At 41.6% G+C, this 24,954-nt stretch overlaps 1 protein-coding gene and 1 long non-coding RNA gene across 2 annotated transcripts in view; one reads left to right on the top strand and one right to left on the bottom strand.

Moving 5' to 3' along the window:
- The window catches only part of Nwd2 (NACHT and WD repeat domain containing 2), a 156,314-nt gene extending 141,920 nt beyond the window's left edge, over window positions 1-14,394 (bottom strand). The window contains exon 1 of the mRNA XM_005074389.4: window positions 13,426-14,394. Within this exon, the coding sequence (XP_005074446.1) occupies window positions 13,426-13,576 (151 nt within the window). The 5' untranslated portion in view covers window positions 13,577-14,394. The remainder of the gene's footprint in view (window positions 1-13,425) is intronic.
- LOC106021492 lies at window positions 12,752-23,242 on the top strand. The gene is made up of 4 exons (XR_001196749.3): window positions 12,752-13,477; window positions 17,185-17,271; window positions 19,718-19,859; window positions 20,969-23,242. It is a non-coding gene; the product is annotated as an uncharacterized LOC106021492 (long non-coding RNA).
- Window positions 23,243-24,954: the final 1,712 nt, after the last annotated feature.

The raw sequence follows: 24,954 nt of genomic DNA, 5'->3' as shown, positions 1-24,954 counted from the left end.
TATCCCCTATGTGGAAGGATTTGGCAAAAGGGTGGGAGGGTGGGGGGCAGGGATTTGCGGGAGGAGGGGAGGGAGAGGGAACTGGGATTGACATGTAAAACAAGCTATTTAAAATTAAAATAAAAAAACTGAAAGCTCTTGATCTCTCAATGTTTTATAAGAAATTCATGGACTTTGATATTCACCTGTTTCTGGTCACATAGCTGATAAACAGCAAATCTAGACTCCTGGGGCTGAGATTCAGGAAACTCTGATACTAGATGAAATTCATACCCTGGCATTCTTCACATGCAGGCATCGGCAGAGAGGAAATACTCCAGTCTGAAGTCAACAGGGCCTATACTGGGTCACCTGTGACTGTACCACTGCAGCTGCTTCCAGGGCAGGGATCTGCTCCATTTCATTCATGAGATCAGCTAAGACAAGCTCTCAGTTCAGACAGACTTATTATTTTCCAGAAGGAAATGGCAAATAAAAAAAAGAATAAAATCATACAATAAGAACACAAAGCCAAATAACCAATTAATGAGCTTCACATATCTTTTAAAAACTCAGTAAAAACTGATGCAACTGACTAAGCTCCGTGTTTCACCTTCCCCAGGTATCACACACAGGCATGGGGGAGTGAGCTCAATTCCTGCTGCTGTGGCATGCTGACCTCCTGACTGTGAGAGCAGCTGGACTAAAAGTAGACCAAGCTCCAATGGGAAAAGCAGAAGTGCTCGGAGCCTCAGAATTCCTGAACGCCTGTGTTCATTCACTCTCCACTTTGCCAGGCAGAATCAGTGATCAGGTGCCCGGGCTGACCTTAATCACATTGAGGCTATATACCATCACCCCATTCCATGTACATGTACCCTCAAATACGCACCCCTGTGACAAAAGTTATGTTCTTTTGTCACAGCAACACGAACTTACTGCAGCCATCAGAGGCATAGGAGAAGAGCAGTCAATTTACGTTAAGAACTGACTGGGTTATTTTTGAAATAGTAACTACTTGGAATTAACATAGCTTTTCAGTATTGCATGAGATTTGCATAAAAACTTTGACAATGGTACTGCCTATATTTTTTTAATTAGGCACAGTCTTTTTCACATAAAACTTAGCATTAGAACATTGGTGGTAATCAAACTGTGCAGTAAGCTTTAAAAGATTAACAGAAATCAGAAAAGTCTTTATGGAGACTTAAAGCCACATTAAAGGGACCGTTTCATGTGTGAAAGAAATCATAACTTTTAGAATAAGAGATTAGCACATTTTCCTTTAAAAAGTGGAAGTGCTAACTTTTTATTCACTTTGAATTCAATTCTATTGATCTCTGTTACCTATCATTTCAAAGACTCCTCTCTTTAAAAAAAATTTTTTGCCAGCCTATTTTTTTAAAGGATTTGGTAGTTTCTGCTCTAGTAGAGAAGTAACTTATTAACTTAATACCTCCCAGCTTGGGCTGAAGTCATATTTATGTTTCAAACCAATATTTTTAAAACATGATGTTTTTAAGTGGTCTCTTCCAGCTAAAAGCATTCATGATTATATAGGCAAGGCAACTTGGGACTAATAGTCTATTTCATGCCACAATTTTAAAGAAGTTGGGGGTGGGGAAACAATTTATTCAAGTCAATCTCATTCTCTGTAGTCCATTTAGCTATCTTCTAGGGCTTTTAACAAACTCTGCTATATAATTTCTGGGTCCTTACTATGTTTTAGGAAATGATTTAGGTACTCTATTGAACATTCATTTCTTTTCCACAACAGCCTTTTAAGGTAATTATTATTGTCTCCAATTTTCAGAAGAGAAATGGAACTGGAAGACACCAAAGGTGGAACTCAAGTTTGTAACAAATTTGAAATTTAAACAAGGACCTTGCCCCCTGACCCGAGTCCGTGCATCTGCTGTATTTTTATTACTCTTATTTATATGTTGGTATGGAACAACTTAAAATCTAGTCATCTAGAACAACTGCCAGTTTTCTTTTCTTGAATCTGCAGTCTGCAGAGGGTTGAGATAGAAGGCAAGTCTTTCCCATAATGTCATCAATAATCTTGCCTTGGGATATAGAGCCACTACCCATGTATTTCATATTCCTTGTGAAGACGGTGGTATTGACTACTGGTGGCACCCTATTGATGCCTCTGTAGTAGGCAGCAGGGTCCCAAGAATAATTGTGGAAATAGGCAATGTCTAAAAGTCTAGCTCCAGACACTGGTTCTGTGTCTCTTTTGTGTTTGATGGAACAGTCAACAGAATCTAAATCCAAGAGGAAAAGTCATAGCCTTCACCTCTCAATATGCCCTGTTTGCAAAACTCTTGACACTTTGTGAGATTTCTTGTTCAGCAGTTTTCCTTAAGTTATAAAACTGCCTAATTTAAGAATTCTCTTTCTCCCATGACCTTGGAGATGATACCTGCAAATGCCAGCTTTGATGGTGACTCTTGGTTGTCAACTTGACACACCTGAGAAGAGAGATCATTAATTGAAATGAATTAATCTCTTTCAGATTGGCCTGTGGGTATTTCTTTGGGGGTATTTTCTTGACCATTAATTGATGTAGAAGGATCCAGGTCACTGTGGATTGTCTTATTCATAGGCAGGTAGACTTGGGCTGAGTATGAAAGGTAGCTGACTGTGAGCCAGAGATGACTGCAGGAAGCAACTCTCCATAGTTTCTACTACAGGTTCCTATCCAGATTTCTCTTGATGAACTGTAACCTGTAAGCTGAAATAAATCCTCTCTTCCCCACGTTGCTTCTTTGGTCATGGTGTTTATCACAACAGCAGAAAAACAGGCTACAACAGAAGTGGAGTGGGTTGTGACTGTCATGGACCTGATCACGTTTTGGGAGAAGAGAGTAGAAACATTTAGAACTTTGGGATGGAAAAAGCCATGCTCAGGGCTTAGTGGGCTATTCTGTGGGAACTTGATGAGTAACAATGTTGAGACGAATGAAGATAGTGGGGGTTTGGTTTGTGAAGTTTCAGGGGCCAAGCAAAGACTCTGTAAGGGCTATTCATGGGATAATTTAGGTTAAGGCACTCACCATGGAAGCAAAACCTCCTGGTTGGCTGAGGAATCAAGCTGTAACTGGTAAGAGACCAGTATCACGGAGATGAAACCTTTCTGGGAAGTATTCCCATAAGGTTAACACACAGAGTCTGGGAGAGACCAAAGCTACATATCAAGTTACTAGCAGAACTTGGCAAAGTGTAAGAGATGTCCACCTGGTTTTAAAGGCATGAGAGATGCAAGAGGAATCGTGGAGAGTAGTTGAGGCCTGGCACCATGTGGCAGGGTGCAGAGTCCCTGAAGAGAGGTCATGAGTAAAGATGCAATCTCAGTAGCATTACAGACTCAGAAGAGTGGAAGTGTTAGTACTGTGGGATGTCTACTAAGAACACGGCAGGTAAGGATTTACCCTGAGCCTGTAAGACAAGCTAAGCTATATGTTTGGGGTGGCAGAGAGAAGAAATGGCACTACTCAAGCCTTTGAAACCAGAAAATCATGATTAAGTTCTAGATGTTGGACATCGGTAGATCCTGCTGGACTTCAGTTTCACTTTGATCTGATTATAACCACTTCTTGGTTCTTCCCTCTTGTTTTTTATATTATAGGTAACCATAGATAAGAGGTTGGAGAGGTTTTTGTTTTCCTTTTTTTAAAACAATCTTTTTTTTTACATACCAGTTCCAGCTCCCCCTCCCTCTCTCCCTCCCTCCCTCCCTTCCTCCCTCCCTCCCTCCCTCCTGTTCTGCCATCCCATACCCCATTCATTCCTCAGAGATTGTCAGGCTCCCTAGGAGAGTCAACAAAATCTGTTACATCACATTGAGGCAGGACCAAGGAGGCTTGGGTTTTTAAAGACACCTTAAACTTAAAAAGTATTGAACTTTTTACAGACCATGGGACTTTTAAAGGTGAATATGAGACCTTGAAGAAAAGGAATGGCTGTGGATTAACAGCAATGGGATTGTGTGTTGACAAGGGGTGGATTTCTGATAGTCAATTTTGGTTGTTAACTAATCTGGGAACAGAACTTCAGCTGAGTAACTGCCTCCATGAAACTAGCCTGTGAGCCTGTTTGTGGGGCATGCTCTTAGACGGAGCCAGAGTCACAGAAATCAGCCATTGTGGGCAATGCAATATCTAGTCCAGTGGGTCTAAGTCATATAAGAAAGGTAGCTGAGAAAGCAAGACAAGAAACAACATTCCTCAATGGTCTCTGTTCCAGCTTCCTTCTCAAGTTCCTGCGATGACTTCTTTTGCTAATGGACTGTGTAACCTGTAAGTGACATAAACCCTGTCTTCCTCAAGCTGCTTTTGGTCATATTTCTCATTGCAGCAGAAAAGAAAACTAAAACTAGAAAATATTTTCCTGGGCGAAATGGGCCTGGATCATTTTCCTTTTTCTTACATAATCCAAATATTTTTGAAGTTGCTTTTATATAAAGCAATTTCCTATGGGTTCTTGTGCTGGAAGCTTTAGGTCCCAGTGTGTGTGTGTGTGGGGGTGCTGAGAGACTGTGGTACACTAAAAAGATGGGAGCTCACAGCTGGTAGTTACATCACTAGGTCACTGGGGTGCCACCCTCATAGGAAATTAATGCAGTTATCACTGGGTCCTAAGAGAATGGGTCGTTGTAAAATGAACAAGCCTGGCCTGTGAATCACTCTGGTTTCTTATTTTTCTGTGTAATTTCTCCCTGTTGCATAAGCTTCTGGGCATGTGTGATGTAGACAGAAGACCCTCATCGGAGCCAAACAAATGTGGTGCCATGTCTATTGGTTTCCAGAACTATGAGCTCCATAAACCTAGTGCAGTGTACTTTGTTGCAGCAACAAAAATGGTCTAAAACAATAGATTATTCTGGTTTATGAATAGGGCATGTGGGCTTAAAAATTAACTCACTTTTCATGTCTTTTTGGTGTTCTTAAAGGATTTTTTTTTACAAAAGAATTTTTGCATCATTTGAAGCTTTCTCTTCTTATTACACAGTGACCTCAATAACTTCTGGATCTTATTTTAGTTAGCATTTTCTAGAGTGCTGTCCACTGAATATGATCTTCTGCTGAAGCTACTCTGCTTAGCAACAGCCTGGCATGCAGGTTCTATTTGACGCAAGTACATTTTCAGTATATTTAACAGTTTCAACACATCCTTCTCCTTTTGGGAAGCTGTGATTCTATCAGTTCTGTCATTCGGGCAAGAATTTCTTACCAGTTATTTTCACCAGTATAATCTCCCCCTCTGTATGCTTGCTTTCTCTGCTTTGGCCAAAGGAAGTAGAATTAAAATGTTCTTTCTGTTTGCTGCTCTTATTGCATCCCCTTGCCCCCATTAAAAAATATACTGTACAGTATGGTTAGTGCTAAATGCTAGTCTTCATGTCATGACAGGCATTACTAATTGCTCTCTTTTTCACTCAGTTTGAATATGGCCCCACATTCTTCCTTAATGATTCAAAAAAGAGGCATACTTCACTTTTGGGGTATATATAACTCCCATTTTTCAGAGATGGCTATTAAAATATTAGGTCCTTGTCATCTCTCACATTAATTACTTATTTGTACTGAGTAACTCCTCCCAAGGGGCAACTCCTGCTTCCATCCTATCTGGAAGCAAACTTCCTGTGTATAATGGAGGCTGTTCCCAGCACATTGGCGCAATCACAAAGTTATCCAGGAAGCTCTTAGCAGTGTTTCTTTCCCAGCTGTCTGTGACTCACAGGTCACATTGCTAAGTAACAGGTATGACTTTGCATGTGGGTGCAGATCCTGGCAGCCCTCCATTTTTAACTGCAGTCTGGGGTCCTATTGCTTTTGATCCTTTCTACCTGTCCTCACTTTATCCTGGCCGTCGAGCATAATATTTCTCAATGCCTTCATGCATCATATATGCCCAAAGCCCATATTCAGTAACAACAATAGTAAAGATGTCAGTCAAGTGATTCTCACTCTTCTGCCATCCTTATAGCTAGTTTCTAGGTCTTTTGACGTATTATAACTTACAGTTTCTGAGTCCTGGCTATCTTATTAAAATCTGGGATTATGCTTCTTACACTTAGGAAAATTAAATTTTGTCATATTATTTGGTCACTTGTTGGTTACTTTTAGACTCTATTGGACTTTGTCTCCAAAAGCTTGCCTTCTTGATCTGAATTTGTTCTCATAACCTGCAGCCAGAGCACTGTCCCAGTATCCCAGTGTCCCACTGACTGTCCTTTAGAGTAGACTGTCAATTCTTAGATTCAGTTCACCTGAGTCTTTCCTTTTGACTAGATGTGAGTGGCTCATGCTTGACGAAGACATGCGATGCAACCACTTGATTCCAGTCATTCTAATCAGCCTCCTCACGAGAGCATGCCTCTTACAAATGCAGTATTTGTGTTTTTGGGCAGTTGTACTTGCCATGTGTCTTAGACATTTGGGTCTAAACAATCAAGACACTAATATGTATCTCCTCCCTCTTTTGTGACTGTCCATATCAACTAATTAGAACTCTGCAGGGACACAATGGGAATCTAGAAACACTGTAGCTAATACTTAGAATACCGTTACAAAGAAATGGATTTGGTGGCAAGGGCCTCTGAAAGATACTATTGTAATTCCTGCAATCCCTATAGCAGTGAGACACCTGTCACCTCTGCTTTGCTCTGAATAGGATGCCTGTCACGGTATTTGAAATAGTTTTGATTTAAAACGAAGTTTTTAAGGAAGTTTGTAATTATAAGGGGGTATTGCTATCATTCTGAGCTGCAGTTTCTGATCTTTTTATTAAGTTTGTATCACATAACTTCTTTGCCCAATTATACATCAGCCAACACATTTTAATTTGAGGAGTTACTCTTCATTTCAACAGCTATTGTGAGGAAATGTAAAGTGGTACAAGGTGTCTCCATGCCACTATCACCATGATTTCTTCTAGACATACTTTATATTTGTAGTACTTCCATGACTTTTGAGAAAACCCCTTTATCTGCTTAAGTTACATGACAACCTAGAGAAAAATTTCAAGGAAATTGTTGGAAAGCAACCTGAAGCTGGATTGCTTATTGTTCTTAGCCTATGCTTGAGCACGGTTAGTCTTTGATGTCCAAATGCCTGCATAACTACTCTTCTGGAATGCCTTGGATTTGAGTTCATGGAATGTTTAGACACAAAGATAATTACTAGAGAGTTCTCAACAAAGCTCATTTTCCAGTATTTCAATAAATACTAATATCCTCAGCCTGGTTTTAAAAAATGAGTCCGTAGGCCTTATTAAATTCAATTAATTCATGATATTTTGTAGAATTTTTCACACTTGCCATTTAAAAATTGTCTGTGTGCTTTTTTAATTTTATTTTTCAGTTAAAGAGATGGAATGACTATTCCCAAGGCCATTCCAAGCTCCCATCTTACAGACACATATTCTGATATTTGCTTGCAGTTCTTGGTGTAATTATCTTGCATTTTTGATGGGTAGTGGAGGCTGTTCTCTGCCCTGACCTTCCATGTCTCTGATTCTCCTCAACTCTCTGTGTCATCTCATTTCCCTCCTCCACAACCGCAAACTCTGGGAAGAGTACAGGAGGCATCCTAGCCCACCAGTGCAATCTTGCCCATAGAGCACACACCCCCTTCTTGTTCAAACTAAAGTTTTATGGGACAGACCACATGTTAACGCCAATGGAACAGTGAGCCTTGTCTGAGTTCCCAATCACACAAGCATGAAAAACAACAAATCATTGTTTTAAGCTTTTATATCTTGGAGTGGTTTGATTAATAGCAACAGATCACTGAAACAGAGACTCCAAATCCTCAGACATCTTTTAAAATAGGAAACGAGAAGGGCAATGCCATGGTATAAAAAGAAGGCGGAAAGATTGGTAGCTGGTATATTATACCATGAAGTCAGAATCAATTTGTAACTAGTGGAACTCTATGGGCCAGGTCAAGCTTTTGAGTGTTATCACAAGATGTCAGTTCTGTTCCTATTCAAAGAGCTGCAAGCTCTTTACTGAATAACAAAGACTCTTTCTTTCTGTTCCCTGTGGAGATCTCATCATCACTTTGCCTCATATTTGATTACCATGTAGATGGTTTCCTTATTCTGGCTCTATTCATTCCCATGGGGAGACCTCCTAGCTCATCACTCTGACCCCCACTACCTCCCAAAAAACTGGTTTACACAACTCTCCTTGGTGCTTCTTGAGTGCTCCTTTGTTCGTATCCTTAGTATGACACTCATCACATACATGATTGTATTTAGGTAAACTCCACAAGAGCGGAGACCTGCTCTGTATGGTGGTTGCTGTGTTTTAAGCACCACAATGTCACCCACACAGAACAGAATATTCAGGAACATTGCTTGGTTGAAGTAATGCATGTATCTGCTACATGCTGTTTGTTTTTGGTGCTGAGGCTCCATTACCCCTTCTTTCCATCTTCTCCATTGCAGAGTATGGGCTGGAAACATGGAAATGCTAAGACTTGCCTGTTGCCAGTATCCATGCGCAGTTCTGGCCCATCAAAGCCAGACATGGGAATAAAACTCTTGAAGATGACCAGTGCAGTTGTGTAAGTAGAAATGCATGGGGAACGATGCACTGGTATTGTAGTCCTGGACCAGTGTGCTATCACTCCTTGAAGATTCCTGACATATGAAGGGAAGGTAATGGAGCAGTTCTTCTGCTACTGCTTATGGCATTTAACAAGTGATTTTATAGAAGTCATGCCATTTTTGCAGAGGTTGCAATAGGACCGATATGCCTAGTGGTACCCCTGACTTTTGTTTTGCAAGCTTTTCAAAGATTTTTTGAAGCACCCAATTCTCAATTAAGATTCTTTATTTCTAAAGATTCTTGGGGTATCCAAATGCCTGTATATGTATGGATGCACATGTATACATATGCTTTCCACTATAGTTTTTTTCTTGACAATGCATACAGATAACTTAAATGGGATCCATGAGAGCTTAAGATGATAGAAAGGTAAGAGCAGAAATAGTGAAGAATTCTTGTAGGTCTCACTTGAACCTTGATGAAGATCTTTCTTTGTTTGCGGTAGAAGTACAAGCTAAAGTGGCCAGGGGTTGCAGACATGGAACCTGTGTGGGAATGAGGCAGGATGTCATCTTTCCTGTGCCCCCATCAAAATGGAGAATAAGATTTCCAGCTGAGAGCTGTCAGGCATGAAGAAGAATCTGGAAGCTAAAAAGTCACACTGACTAAAGGAAAGAAAATGAGAATGGTCTGAATATGCGCTCATCAAAGCTAGGCAAGCTAGGTACATAACACTCAAAGATGACCACTTAAAAAATCTAAGTGGAAGTGTATAGTAATGGATGTAGAGGATTTCTTCTTTATTCCAAATTTCTTTTCACATGTGGAGTGAGTGTACTAGCATAGTAACCCTGGACATGCAATGCTACAACTTACTCTGTCCTCATTGGGTGGCTTCATATGGAAGGAAAATGAAAGCACAGGAACCCAGAAACTTAAAAAAAAACATTTCCAGGAAAGCGGTAATCCCTGTTCTCACCCATGTTTTAGATTTGAAAAGGGTTAACTTTCAAAGAGGCACACTTATTTGCCATCTGGGAACTCCATGTAGCTGTGGATTTGATTTTGGGAGACTCAATTTGCATAGTTTAAACAATATTCTTTCATAAAGTTCATACGTCTTAGCTGCAGCATCAAAATCCCCAAACGTTAGTCAACAATAGACTGTTCCCAGTTTGAGTAACTGCAGAACCCGAAATAACCATAGTCAACACTAAAATTTTATTTGGCATGAAGCTACTTATTGTCTTTATCTATTTAGAGTGGTGGTTCTCAACTTTACTAATACTGTGACTTTTAATACAGTTCCTCATGCTGTGGTGACCCCCAACCATAAAATTGTCTCATTGCTATTTAATCACTGAAACTTTGCTACTGTTTTGAATCATGATGTAAATATCTGATATTAAGGATATCTGATATGTAACCCCAAGTGGTTGTGATCTACAGGCTGAGAACCACTGACTTGGAGCTTTGGACCTGTAGCCACATGTGTATATAATTAAATGACATATGTGTTTATATCACTAAGTTTATTAAAATGAATAATTTTCAGATTCTTAGTCACACTATTTAGTACTTACCTATCACCCATGACTAATGCTACCAGAGAACACAAACATTTCTAGCATTCAGGAAAGTTCTGCACAACATTTACAAAAGTGAAGGCATGTGTTCTTATAGACACATCTATGTCATGATTGTTAGTCCCACATATTTAATAAGAAATACTCATTTCCTCCCCCCAAAGACAGGAGAGAGTACCAACTCACATTTAATCCAGGAGGTCATGGGTTAATTGCCGTGGCCTTGCATCATCCTTTGTCAATAGCAAAGACAATGTCTTTTCTTTTGTCTGCATGAAGATTTAACTTTACCATAAACTGGTTTAGAAGAGAGGCATGGATTAGGAAAGCCCTTCTGTCCTAAAAACGAGAGTCTCTTGCAGGATCCTTTCCTTTCCCTATGCTTGGAATGTCTAACTTAATCACAGTGGACTATTTTGTACTTACTTTGCAAACGTTTTTCCAAAGAAGTAAAACAGTTGTTCTGTTAGAGAGACAGTAATGACTTGACTATAAAATATCCAAGGATTAAGAAAGACAGCACAGATGAATGAGAGTCAGACTAAGTGAAGTCCATCCAAGTAATATATGATTGCCTCCCCTGACAAATACCCAGCATCATCCATATAGTAAAGACAGGTCAGACATGCACAGACTTTTGAAGAAGTACAAGCCCATTACAGTTCAGTATACCCTGAGATTCTCTTGTATGTCCCATGTCTACCGTTCAGTGGGAACAAGTAGGTTGGGACAGTTGTGTTCCATTTCAGTTGCCTGTATTTTTGGAGCTAGAAGACTCTGGGCAGCACTTACCCTCCATATTTGGCCATGTAGATGTGAGACATTTACAGGGATCTGGATGCTGTCTAGACTTGCGAAGAGCAGCAAAGTAGGTATTTTGAGTTTTCTATGGGATCTGTCTGTTTCACTTTGCTGTATGAATCCAGAGAATTAGGTTCACCTAGTAAAGCCTGAGTTGTCTCACCTGTGGAATAGGAGGAATCCCTTTGCTTAAAGCCTGAGTTGACTCACCTGTGGAATAGGAGAAATCCCTTTGCTTACCACTCCCAGAAGTGTTTGAGGATGAAATCAAAATTTCATGCGCTAATGCATGGAAAACTAATTACCCATTCTGAAAACACATATTGCTATAATTGTGGTTGGGGAATTTCTAATTCCACACTAGTTTTATAAAGCAGTACCTATTAAAAACAGCCACCTAAGCAACAGTCTTGTTGGCCTTCTCAAAACAAAACAAAGATGGCTTCAACACAAAACAGCTTTTATTCAGAATGCAAATTGGGCTTCTGCTTGTAAAGGAAACATGAGATAATGTCCTTTGTCTTAACTTGACAGTGGAAAGGCTCTTCATCTTTAGTAGTGCCCAAGAATCTAATATTGGATGGTACCAAAACACAAGCATTTGCTTTCTAAATTGAATCTATAAAGATGCCAAGGTAAAGTGCTGGCTCGTATGGAGCATTTCCCGGAGTTTTAAGGCTTCAGGCTGAGAGCATTAAAAATGCCCATCTCTGCCTATTTTCAATATGCCCTTGGCTCGACAGTCTGGATAAAATTCAAAGTCCTCCTTCTCAAGTAAGCTTCACATTTCTGGACCTTTAAGATCAGCCTGGAAGCCATCCAGCAAAATCAGTGACCAAGAGGCATGGCTGATGCCTCCCTTGTGTTTGCTTTCCTGTGCTTAAGTGTATGTCATGCTTTTAGTGCAACTAAGCTGAGAGTTGGAAGAATAATGAGCAGGCACAGGTGTAACGAAAATGAGATTAACCCCTTTCCAATTTCCATAGTGAGCTGACAATATAGAACCATTACCACGGAACCCTAGAAAACGCACATTTAAAGTAAGAAGCAAATGAACCACAGCTAACATTATCAGAACTCCCATGGTATTTTAGAAGCAGTTTGCTTAAGGGAAAAGGCAGTGCTTTAGCTGGTGTCACAACAGGACAAGCAATTCTAGTGGCATTTAAGAAAGTCTTGGATAATTGAAAATTTCAGGACTAAACATTATCTAATACAGTTCTTTCAGACATTATTGCTGGGACTTTCCTGAACCTTAACTTGAATGAGGCTCCTCACTTTAGGGTCATTTAATGCAGATTTCATGTCGAAGTCCCAGATGGCATGCTTGATAAGGAATGGTGTTTAATGTCACCAGATCTCTCTAAAATTGCACTTTATTCAGTTTGGTGAAAGTGAGTTGTAAATTCAGAGAAGGGCAATCAGCAACACTCCCCTCCCCCCCACCCCACCCCACCAAAGAACTCTCCTATTAATTGTGGTGTGTTACTTATTTGATTCTTTCCTCAATTCCACTGTGACCACAAAAGCTTTACCAGTAATTTCCGATAGTGCACCCTCTCCCGTTTAGAAGTGATTGTTTCTATAAAGTTACTTTTTCTGTCTTCTCAGCATGTATTTTACAAGCAACCAGAGCCTTGAGCATTCAACGGAGAGAACTCTTCAGTTTAAACAAAACAGAACAAAATTTGTTTTGTTAAAAATTAGGCTCAAGGCTTGTTAGCGTACACCAGTCTTACAGATTTATAAAACTCTCCTTAGGGTCACCCCTCCCCCCGTTTCACCTGAAGTCTTAGCCTGTTTGTGAAACGTGTGGTCCCTTTTCTCACCACCCACTGGGAACAAAAGTTAACCTTAAGAACTGAAAACTGCTTCTGTCATGGTGACTGCAAAAGCCTGGAAACAAGTTTCCAGTGAGCACCTAGCATGAGCTTGACCCGAGCAGGAACTCCACCCAGGAGACTGACACCCAGCAGAGATGAGCTCATCTGAACCTTCCAGGACCAATTCATTGCTGGGTGAGTGCCACTCTGGCCTGGGACCGCCCAGATCCCTGGTCCCCTCGACCTCCACCGCCCTTCCCACCTGCAAGACCTGTGCTCCAAGGAACATGCTTGCCACCTGGATGAGGACATATGGCGCAGGTAGCCCCCTTACAGCTATCTTTTGTGATTATCAGGCGAAAGAAACCGGTAGAGGAACGGCAGTGGATGGAAGAGGCAGAAAGATTTTCTAGAAAGCGCCTGTTAACAATGCCTCGGCTATGTCTCAGATTGACTCAGGGAAGACAAGTGTGTCCTAGAAGTCAACAGGGAAGCGGATGAGTTAAAGAAAAAGAAGTGATTGCAATGAAATTCCCACGCGCTCCGGGCTGCTGCGGCAGGAGGCAGGGAGCGCAGGGGGTGCAGCGTGCACCTGGCTGTGAGGCCCCACACACTTTTGGCCCCGCACCGATCGAAGGATCAACAGACAGACAAACAGGGGCAAGGGACTTACCTTCAGGGTTGGCGCTGATGAAGACTCTGACGCTGCGGCCAGCGGGTACGAGGTGAGAAGGCAGGGCGGTAAGGTTCCCGGAGAACGCCGCCCGCCGGAGAGCGGAGTCCCGGGGACAGGGCAGCTTGGTGCCCGCTCCGGCCGGCCACATCGCCCTGTGGGAGGATCAGCTGCCACCACCACTTCTGTTCCTGGGATCCCTGACCCTCCGCGGCCCCGCGAGGGCTACGTCGGCGGCTGGCGCAGCAGCTCAGAGCGGCTCCGAGCCCCGGGCGCAGCCCGTAAGCTCCGTGGCGCTCAGCAGCCGCCCGCGGGCGGTGGCCATAGGGACCCTGTGGTCCCGGGGTTGCGGTCGCCTCCCGCACCTCTAAGGACTGTTTTGGCTCTGGTCCAAGGCTCGGCGCCGCAGCGCGGGAGGTCAGCGTGGAGGGTGCTACGCGGGCGGGGCCGGGTTGCGCCGGGAAGAGCCCATTTGGCTCTTGGAGCTCGTAGCCATGCCCCTGCCTCGCCCTCCGCAGGGACCCGACAGGCGACCCAAGCAGGTCAAAGTTTAGGAGCCGGTGGCGGGAGTCGGTCTGGATTCGCCTCTCCCTCAGCGCAGAATTAAAGCGGCTTACGGGGTGGCTGAGGTGTGGGCGCGCGGGCTGGGGGCAGCTCGGGAACCTCCCGGCTTCCTCCGAGGACACGCTCCAGAAATCCCGGCTGCTCTGTCAGTGAAGGACAGGAGATCGATCTGCCGGAGATTCCTCCTATCCCCCCTCCAACTCTCCTAAAGGTCAAACCAGCCCCGAGCGTTTGCGGGAATCCAGTCGCGCGGGCGTCTGTACGCCTTTGCCAAGTCCCCAAAGTTCAGCGCGCCTCGACACCCCACGAGGGGCTGGAGCATCAGAGCTCCGGACATTGAGGGAGGAGGGTCACAGTCTCCCTGCCTCTCGTGGCGTGGGAGGCCGCGTCTCGCCTCTGCGCTCTCTCCGCACGCTCGTGCGAATCAGGAGATTTTTATAGCTAAGCCACGATGCTCACGTGGTCCTCCCCGCGTGGTGGCAGACCCTTTCTGCGAGCAAATCTCTGCGGGCAGCCCCCCCCCCCAGATCTCTAAAGGACCCGTGGAGCCTTCCTGCTCCTGCTGAGATGCCTTCCCTGGCTGTTAGCCCTCCTGCGGGCTCAGGAGCAAGGAGGCTTCCAGGACTTTGGGAACCCTGTGCAGTGTGTGTAAGCTTTGGCCCCACGGGAGGCTATGACTTCCCAGAGGGAGACCTCCAGCCACGCCCCACTTCTGGAAAAGTGCAGGGAACCACAGTTTGGGGTCCAGGTGTTCAAGCTGGCCTGAGGTTGTGGGTTGTTTGCAGTTAAGATTTCAAGGCAGTGCAAGAGTCGACTTCACTTGAGGCAGATCCAACCAGCCCCAGACTGTGCTTCCAGGGGTAAGGGTAGGAGCTGAAACTTCTCAGGGTCCCAAGTGGTATGTGATGCACATAAGTCCAGTTGTAAAATTATTGTCACTCTCCGAAACCCTGCAAACCCCAGAGAGGAAATAAGTGTGATTCTGTGGCTTGGGTCGGGATGCAGCAGAGAGTAGAGTATTTGGAGCCTGGGTTGGAATTTGGGCTTCAGATGCTTCATTCTGAGTTTGGGGCAGGAACCTCCAATCCCCAGAGACTTAGCTGGGCATGGTGGCTTACGTTTGTAGTTACCAGCTCTTAGAAATTGAGGCCGTAGGATTGTTGCTATTGCCAGGACAGGCCAGCCTGGACTAAGGTGTGAAACACTGTCTCGAAATAAAATAAAGCAAAACAAAATCAACATTTGTTCCATGACAAGTTTATCTTCTCACCTGAAGACTCCTATGCCAGGCATCCTCTGGCGTCCCCAGCGCCTGCACTTCCTCTGGGTCCTGCTGGTGGCAGTGAAGTCCTGTGTTCTGCTGTTTATAGTCTTAGAGTACCCACACCCAGCACACATTCCGGGGTAACCTCTTTGGAGGAAATGCGTCTCTAGGTTTTTAAGACTCAAACTACTCTGGAGAGCCTGGAACAGACAATACTGGCTACTGTGATAATTTTACAGAACCCACGAAGAAGCCCCAAATAAAACCCAGCCATCTATTCGATTAATTCACTGTAGCAAAGGATCTCTCCAGAGTCACGGTTTCCAAGTGGGAAGGTACTCAATCGGGAGCCACATGCAGAAATTTTCATCCTTCATGTCCCTTGGGTATGCACTGAGAATCCTGGACCAGGTAATGAACAGAGATGCTCTCTGCTCCAGCCCTTGTGAAGACATGTCTATCACAGGAAAGGAGCCAGGACCACATTATGCTCCATCTGCCAGCTGTTATAAAACATGGATAAGAAATTCACCTGCCCAAATTCCCCTCCCCTTATTTATGTCTCTGTTCTAAGAATCGAGATTAGCAGTCATGTTTCCTGACCTTTGGTTCAAAACTTGCTTTGGTGTTGGATTTTCTTTGAATGACTTTGGAATTTTTGGCAGCCTTTGTAACCTAATTAACTTCTAGACAGGCTGAAGTTTAGCATCTGCCTGTGTCACTGCAGACCAGGTCTGCAGAGAGCTTTGTCACTGTTTGCAGTGCAGTCTCTACATGACCACCTTTGCTGAGTTAGAACAGAGAAACTTTTGAGTAGTGGGGAGGGGTCTGCTAAATACAGAGTCACCTACTGTCACCTCACATACCATCACCCCCCCTTCATTGATATCTCCCAATCTATCTCATTTTAATGGTCTGAAAACAAAGACTAATCTCAGCATGTAGATGGGACAAAGGGGAGGCCAGCCATCATGGAAAGATTTTAGTGTTAATTCCTATAATTTCCCAGCTCGAGGAATTAGATTACTGATTGATCATTATATAAAGTCCAAATTTTGGAGGCTACTTAGTTTTTTGTCTTTGTTTAAAACATTTTAGCATCTTGCTGTTCAATTTTGCACATGAATGAACAAGGCTGCAAAACTAGAAATTACTAATACAAGGTCATATAATCAGTCTATACTAGAACCAGAATCCCAGTATTGATGCTCTTTTCAAAGATTTTTTGCAACATAGTAAGTCTGTTTTCTAATTTCCCGAGTCTGGCCTTGGCTGAGATTTTTAACGACCTGGACAATGCTTGCCCAGACCTCATGGACAGTTGTGGAAGGCTGGTTGTCCCTTCTGCTTTCAAGATGCTCACACGAGTCCTCACTCTTCTGACTTTTATTTCCTTTTTTAAAAAAGTTTTCATTAAGATCCCACTGGGAAATCAATACCATTCCAGAAGCAGGCAGGAGAATCTAAAACCTCTAGAAATGAAAGAAAAAGAAGTCACGAAACATGGGTCTAAGACCATTCCATTTTCTGCACTCAGCGACCCCAGTCCTTTATAATACTGACCTGTGGGAAGGTCAGGTCAATGCTAGGACCCTTCATGCACTGGGCTTAAAAAAGCCATTTGCTCATAGACTTCATAACCTCCTCGATATAGAAGTTAACGACCCTGAAATAAATCGCCATTCCATTAAGACAATATCTAGTGCTATATTGAGTGCTGCCTATATGGTACACACTGTTTTAAGCTTTAATTACTATCTCATTTAATTATATTGCATTAAGGGTCTTCACCTAGCATGTCCTATCTCCAGTCTAGCATCATGTCTTAGCCATTTTTGTCCCCTGTACACCATCTTTAAAATTGTTATTCATTTACTTTTATTTTTATACACTTTAAAAAAGCTTTACCCACTTCGCTTTCTTCCTTTCAGCCTCCCTCAAGTGCTCTGCTCCAACTTCTGCCACCAGTGATTTCTCAGATTGATACTCTTTCTCATTACTATTACATATATGTATGTGTAAGTATGCATAAATATTTGAATATAGTCCACCTATCCACCTAGTCGATTTTTCTTTTCTGTGTATATGTGTGTATATGGTTTGATGGCTGAGCACTTTGTATTGGCCTCATTTGTGGGAGAGGCTAGTTCTCTCTCTCTCTCTCTCTCTCTCTCTCTCTCTCTCTCTCTCAGCAGGCATTAGTTGATGTAATTCTTCGTCTAGGTGGGACTCCATGAAAATTTTACCGTTTCTCGTCCTAATAGCTTATCTATTGACATTGCTATTTGTTCTGGTCTTTTTTATACATCCTTTTCCAGAAGACTTTCTGGTCTCCTGGTTCTAGAAACCTTTCCACCCCTCTTTCCTGATGTTCCCTGAGCCATAAATGCAGGAGCTGTGATGCAGATGTGTTCACTGGGGCTAGGCTCCCCACAATATTATTTCTGCATTGCATCTAATTGTGGATTTTTCTTCTGGTCTCCATTTGCTGTAAAGGAAAGTTTCTTTGATCAGGGGTGGTAGTTACAATCATTCCTGGGTATAAAGATAAGACTCAGAATGTATTTGGGGATTAAGCTCATCTGTCAAATAGGTGCTAGCAGATTTCTCTCCTAAGATACATGACATCAGTATCCCTGTGAAGATGGCTAGGTTTCTAGTACTAGGTAGGCATGATTTCACTCCTGTTGTGTGGACCTTAAGTCAAATTATACAGCTCTTGGTGACTGCCAACATGTGAGGGCCATTTACTGAACATTCAGGGATATATTGCCACGCTGGTCTTTATTGTAGTTCATAGATGTTGCAGTTGAGTAGAACAAGTGATTGTTTCCCTCCCTTGGAAGCTAGTGTAGAATTTTCTGGTACCATGGAAGTTAGACTGCAGAGCAGAAACTTTCAGGCTAAATTCAGCTTAAATAATGCAAGTCATGTACCACTAGTGTGTGGGGTCTTCAACCTCTGAGAAACAACCAAAGGCAATAAACAATAATCTAGATTGGTTTGGGAGTCACTTGGGTTACCCTGACCAAAGAAAGGAGGTTTCTTGTGCCTGGAAGTGGGATTTTTGTAAGCACATGGTTATTATGTGGAGCATTGTCAGCACAAGTAGCATATCTTCCTTGATGATGCATATATACATACATACAATGCATATGCAACACATATGATGCATATTATATTTATTATTTATAATTTTAGCTAAATACAAATAAGATGATTCATTGAGGCTTTATCAAACAGCCCACATCTCTCTCTTCTTCCATATTGGTCTCCCTCTCCCTTCTCCAGGGGAACTCCCTCTCCATTTTCCATTTTGTATCACTTACATCACACAATTTCCCCTCTCCAGGCCACATCAGTGGTTCCTTTCTAATTTCCTGATCTCTGTGGTCACTCCATATTGTATACTCACATCTGAGGATTTAGAGCTAGGGGTCCCAGATGAGCGAGTCCTTGTCACATTTGTCTTTCTGGATCTGAGTTACCTCACTTAATATACTCTTTTCTAGATCCATCCATCCATTTACCTGAAGATTCCATGATTTCATTTTCCTTAATAGCGGAAGAGTGTTCCAATGTGCATATGTACCACATTCTCATTGTCGGCTCATCTGTTGAGGGAAATTTAGGTTGTTCCCATTTCTTGCCTATTGTGACTAGAACAGCAATGAACATGGCTGAGCAAGTGTCTGTGGGGTAGGATGTCTAGCCTTTTGGACATGAGTGTACAGTCTGTGTCAATCAAATATTCTGACCAGGAACTGGTTTGCTGTTCTGTGTTTGAGCTGTTGGTGCGGGGGCCGGGGGAGGTAATTTTAAAGTATTATGAAGTAAGCCAGACAAACACATATTTCCATTTTGTCTCAGGGACTCAAGCCAATGGAGTCAGACATGCACTGTTTGTGTTTCCCAAGCTTGAAGCAAGATCTCATATACGATATTACATTCATGCTCCCAGTGGCTTTCTGATTTGGTGATAAATATTTGATTCTGCCTTGCTAATGTGAGAAATGAATAATACATGTTCACTCAAGCCAAGACTCTACCTCCCAAAGTTCCAGCGCAGGATATGAGCTGGACCATCAAGAACCCACTTACTTGTTTACAAAATGGAAATGTTCAGTAGATGTGAGAATTTGTCAGCATAACAATTTGTCAACATAGATGGTTGATTCAGAGGTGTCTGCAGCATGAGAGAAAATGCAGCAGCTGAGTTTTAAATAAAGTTACACCTTTCAGGAAGCGCTAGCTGATGTTTTCATGACTCAGAAATTCTAACTTTATACCCACCCCTTCCAAATCTGCTTAATGTATTTTTTGATCGGTCTCCTTACAACCTTGTAAACACGTTGCAATGAGAGCACTATGCATGTCACCCAAAGTAGAGGAAAGTAAGTTTTGAGATAAAAATAATCCATTATTTCATATTTCTAAATTAAAAGTTTTATTTTCACTTTACAGCTACCAGGATTTCTCCGCTACAACAATCTCAGATATGCACCTTAGAAACCTTATTCCATCACCTGACACCTATTTGCAGAAATGTGTTTTCTTATGAAGTACTTTCATACATGCTAATTCACTTTATTTCTAATCCCATGAGGTAAGTTCTGCATTAGATATTCCACATATCAATTTCTGTGTAGAAAAGCAGCTCAAGAAGCATTAGCAGTGTCACCAAATTTAATAGATTCCTGAACACCAAGCCACACATCAATGATAATATATTACCTGACCACCAACCGATAAGATCCATTTGGCTATATTGAAAAAAATCATTTGTATAAAATTCATGCCCATTGTTCTGCAAACTAAGTCACACCAAGTGCAAAACACTCTCCTTAGGTGGCAGTGCTCATTACATCATCTATTTATATTACCTTCTGTTTGGATCAGAAATCAATTTCTACATCCTTGGATCTTATTAAGAACTTGGTTTGATAGATGGGTGATTTAGCTTTCCTCTAGTATGACAGACATCTGAGGTGAGGAGAAAAGGTTAGTTTGACTCACAGATTGTATGTTTGAGTCATCGATGAGTTAGCCATGCTGCTTTTGGGTCAATGAGGGCCAGCGCATTATGGTGGAGGATAGGGGAACGCATTGTGAGGCAAGGGTGCTCACTTTATGACTCGATGTGAAAGAGAGAAGAGACTGACCTCCTGCAAGTGCATGACCCCAATCGCTAAAACCTCCCTAGGCTCCATGTCTCAAGAATTTTTTGTTATTACATCAAAAGGAACAGGGACTAAGCCTTTACCCCACAGGTGTTTGGGAGATTTCTTCAAATCCAAGTAGGAGCAGTGGGTACAAGTGATTGAGAGAATCCAGGTTTGTCTAAGCATACATAGCTAATAAACACAAGCTACCTGATCCAGATTAATCTCACCATTCTAGTAGATGATGTCTTTTCATTATGCAATGCCAAGTCTGCAAGAAAATGTAAGAAATTCTTCCTTTTAAGCTTTTTCGTACTGGCATAGCCCACATGTTTTATATGTTGCCTGGGTCGCTTATTTTATATTTTTCTCATTGTTTAAATGCTTTGTATGTATGCAATTAGAATCCTGTTAATCTTGACTATGTGTTGAATTCACTCTTATCTACAAACATTCTGTGATAGAACAAAGGTTTTTCTTGGATATTTATCCTATAAACGTTGACTGTAGTTTGTTTCTTCTCTTCCCTCTCTGCTTCTGTCATATCTCATAGCCACTCTCCAAGGGTGTGAAAGCCACAGCACTTTAGAGTTTGGAATGAGTAGTTAATCTAAGTGGCAGAACATGGAGGAAAAGCAGGAATTCTAACAACGTCCACTTCTGCCAGGATGTGAGCAGCTTTCTCCGAGGTGTGCTTCTGACCGTGATGCTTGCCATGATGTGCTGCTCACTGGAGCCTGCAAAGCTAGAGGCCCGACAGCAACTGTGGATTAAAACCAATGCGAACGGACTTGGACCATTCTTCCTATTTAGCAAGATGATATGAGTGATCATTCTACAAATCTCTCATCACAATTCTTTGGGTTCTCTTTTCTGAAGAAAAAATCCCATAGGTTTACCATCTTCTTTTCCTGTTCTAATCTTATCCTTTTATGTTTGTTATTTAATAATATTGACTTCTTAAGATAACAAGCCCACCATAGGTCTTTAGTCTGAATTAGAGATACAGTGGCACCATGTGTGCTCCTGGATCTGCTTTCATAAATACAAATTATCCTTTAGCCTAAATTTTGAAAACCCAAAAGCAGGCATTGTTAGATCATTTACACTTTGAAGAAGAGTATATGCAGAATGTTACAATTCCTTTGGAGTTTGAGAAGCATAAATGAAATTATTCAAAATCAGGTTCTACTCTTGCAATTTCTTGCTAAACATAAGAAAAATCATTATACTATCCCATTCTACTAAACTTAAAACTTAGAAGATTTCTTTTTTCCCCTCCCCTAATAAATAGAGTGCAGCTTTTCATTATAAAATATACTATAAAATTATTTTATTATAGCATATTTTATTGTGAAGTATAATCATACGTATTATTATTGCATTTATTAATATGAGGAGGTTGTGTGTATATATCCAGCATGCGTTTGTAGAGAGACGAAGGTACCTTGCTGAATAGGTTCTTTCCTTCCACTAAGTGAGACCCAAAGATTGAATTAAAGTCATTAGGCTTGAGATCAAGCACCTGTTCCAACTGAGCCCAACTTTCTAAACCATATGTAAGATTATTAAAGACACTAAATATTGCCTTGCTTCTGCATAAGTCAACAATTTTAATTGAAAGAAACTAAAATTGACAAGGAGTTTAGGAGTATATAAACTCAAGAGAAGAATTGGAGTTGAGTATATATAAAATGAAATTGAGTATTTAAAAAATCTAGAGACAGGAACTTGGCAAGTCCTCCAGGAAAGAGATATTCTTGTTTCTCTATTTCTTACCTCTGGATCTGTCCCAAAAGTTTGAATGCTCATCTTTCTCAAGTCCCTGGTATTTAATACTCAGGATGGAGTAGACATGATCAACAGTTCAGACCACAGGGGAAGACTGACCAGCTTTGTGCCCAGTAAAGTAATTGAATAAATACATTTCATGTTAGTATCACACAGATGTGTGCCTATGTATCCTTCCAAACTTCTGGAAAATTTCCTTACAGGTACACAAACACTTAAGTCAAATTCACAGTAGCTTGTCTTAGGAAGGAGTGTAAAATTGTCTATTTGCCCCCCTTTATTTAAACATACTTGTCATAAATTTTCTACCATCAAAAACATCATAATGTTTATTCCTCTGACCTGACTGTGCCTACCAAATGTTGGGGCTTAATGGGTATCTTTTGGGTGTCTACAGTATCATTAAAATTGAGGCTTAATGAGTAGAAAGATCACTAAGGGCAGGTCTTTGAAGGTAGTACTTATTCACTCATTCCATGTCTATGTCCTGTTGTCTGTGTTATGTATATTGATATCATGATAGAGAGCAAGACTCTATGCACACTCCTACAGTCATGAAGTACATCGTTCACTCTATGACATGGTGGATCAAAATTTCAGAGGCTGTCAGCCTAAACAAGCCCTTCCTTCCTTCAGTTGTTTAGTTAGAGGTACAAGAAAAGTAACCAATACAGAGTGCTTATTTTAAAACAATATAAATGCCTTTCTAGGTAGTATGGTAGTTTGAATGAGAAAAATGTTTCCCATAGATTCATGTATTAGAACATTCAGTCCCTAGAGAGTGATGCTGTTTGGGGAGGTTTAGGAGGTGGGGTCTTGCTGTAGGGGATATGGCAGAGTGTGGGTACTGAGAGTTTGTAATCTCACCCCATTCCAGTTCTCTCACTCCTATTCTGATAAGGGTTTGTTGTTGAGGATGCAATCTCGCAGTCTCCTGTTCCCACCATGATACCTGCCACATAATGCCATGTCTCCTTGTCATAATGGACACCAATCCCTCTGGAACCATGAGCCCAAATAAACTTTCTTCCATGAATTGCGTTTTGTCATGGTGTTTCATCACAAAAAGCAAAGTAACTAACTCAGATAATAATAGGAAATAGGAAGGGTTAAGTTAAAACAGTGTGTTAATAAGGATGAGATGATAAACATAATTCAATGTATGAGTAAAGAGGCTTTCAAAATGGAGTATGATCTAGGTAGGAAAATAAGTAACTATGAACCTGCTCTACTCAGAGTTTTGGAAAATTTTGATTAATTTTCTTAAGTTGGTGAACAATTTAATGGAGATTATTGCCTTATAATAGAATTATCGGGATATCTGAAAACCTGAGGTTAGAAAATGGGAAGGGACCAGAAGTGGTCAGCAGGCTGAATCCTGCCAATATATCTTGGTGGGAACAGTGCCTAGGGAAGCCTTTCTGTATATACTATTAAATCCTGAACACCATAATGTGCTCTGTGACTACCAGCTCTGCCTGTTGTATACCAACCTGGGTACCATTGCCACTGGGCACATACTAAGGTCAGTGCTATTGCCTCATTTCATCCATCACTGTGGTTTCTGGGCTCAGGGAACCTGGGAGAGTGGAAGCCCATCACATATTAAGTGTCAGGCTGTTCATGAATCTTCACAACAAGATAAGATGTTCCAAAGGTCAAACTATCAAGATTGGCTCACATCCTCTGAGCAAATTTACAGGACATTATCTTTTCTCTCATTCCACCCAGAATATTTGATACCACTAAAAAAGATGAATTAAATGATTTTTTTGCCTTCTAAGTTAGAACAACAATTCTCTATGTCTCTCTGACTTAATTGGCAGCAGGAAAATTGTGTGTATGTGAGCACACAATTCAAACAACTTGGGTTTTCCTGGTTGACAACAGATTAGAAAAACAATTAAAAGAGGGTAAAAGGCTGCTGTGAAGAACTACGCTGCTAGAAATGAGAACCAGCCATGACTCAAGAAATGTGACAGCAGAAACACACACACAACACACAACACACACAACACACACACAGGACAGCAGTAGTAGTAGACTGTTGAAGATATTGGTGTTGCTTTGTATAACTTTTAGCCAAGACATGAAATGGGTAAGCATTAAATAATTGAGAGCAATATGGAAATGGTGGGAGAAGCAAATTGATTCTCCTGGAGTTGTGGCAAAGAGGAAAGGATGGAAGAATATTGAAGGCAATCGAAAACATAAGAAACATACTGCCCAAGATCAAAATGAAGTTACGGGTAAGGCTCACAGTTAGCTTTGTGCTCAGCAGCTAGTAAATACTTTCTGGCTTTGAGCCCAGGCTGTAGAAGCCTGGCTTGCCTGAGTGTAGGTATTGTTGAGGTTCCAAATGTGAACAGTGGAGGGGGCTGGGAACAGGCAGCAGCAATTGCTGCTAAGTTCTGGCACTTGCTCTTTCTTTTCTAGGCAATTTTAAGACCCTCTTAATTGATCTACCTACATTTTCAACTCCCCAATATAATTTGTTCCTAACCTTTATTTTCTCTTCTCCCCTTTTTATTGGAAATAGATTTTTTTCATGTAATATGTCCTGATTATGGTTCCCCTCCCTCTACTCCTACCAGTTCATCCTCTGCTTACCTCCCATCCCAATCCACTCTCTTTCTGTCTTTCATTAGAAAAGAACAGGCTTCTAAGAGATAACAACAGAACAGCATATAATAAAGTAAAATGAAAACCATCACATTGAAGTTGGACAAGGTAAACCAACGGAAGGAA

This window comes from Mesocricetus auratus, unplaced genomic scaffold (genome assembly GCF_017639785.1).
Source record: "Mesocricetus auratus isolate SY011 unplaced genomic scaffold, BCM_Maur_2.0 Super-Scaffold_100006, whole genome shotgun sequence".
NCBI lineage: Eukaryota > Metazoa > Chordata > Mammalia > Rodentia > Cricetidae > Mesocricetus > Mesocricetus auratus.
This window is presented reverse-complemented; position numbering and strand designations above follow the sequence as displayed.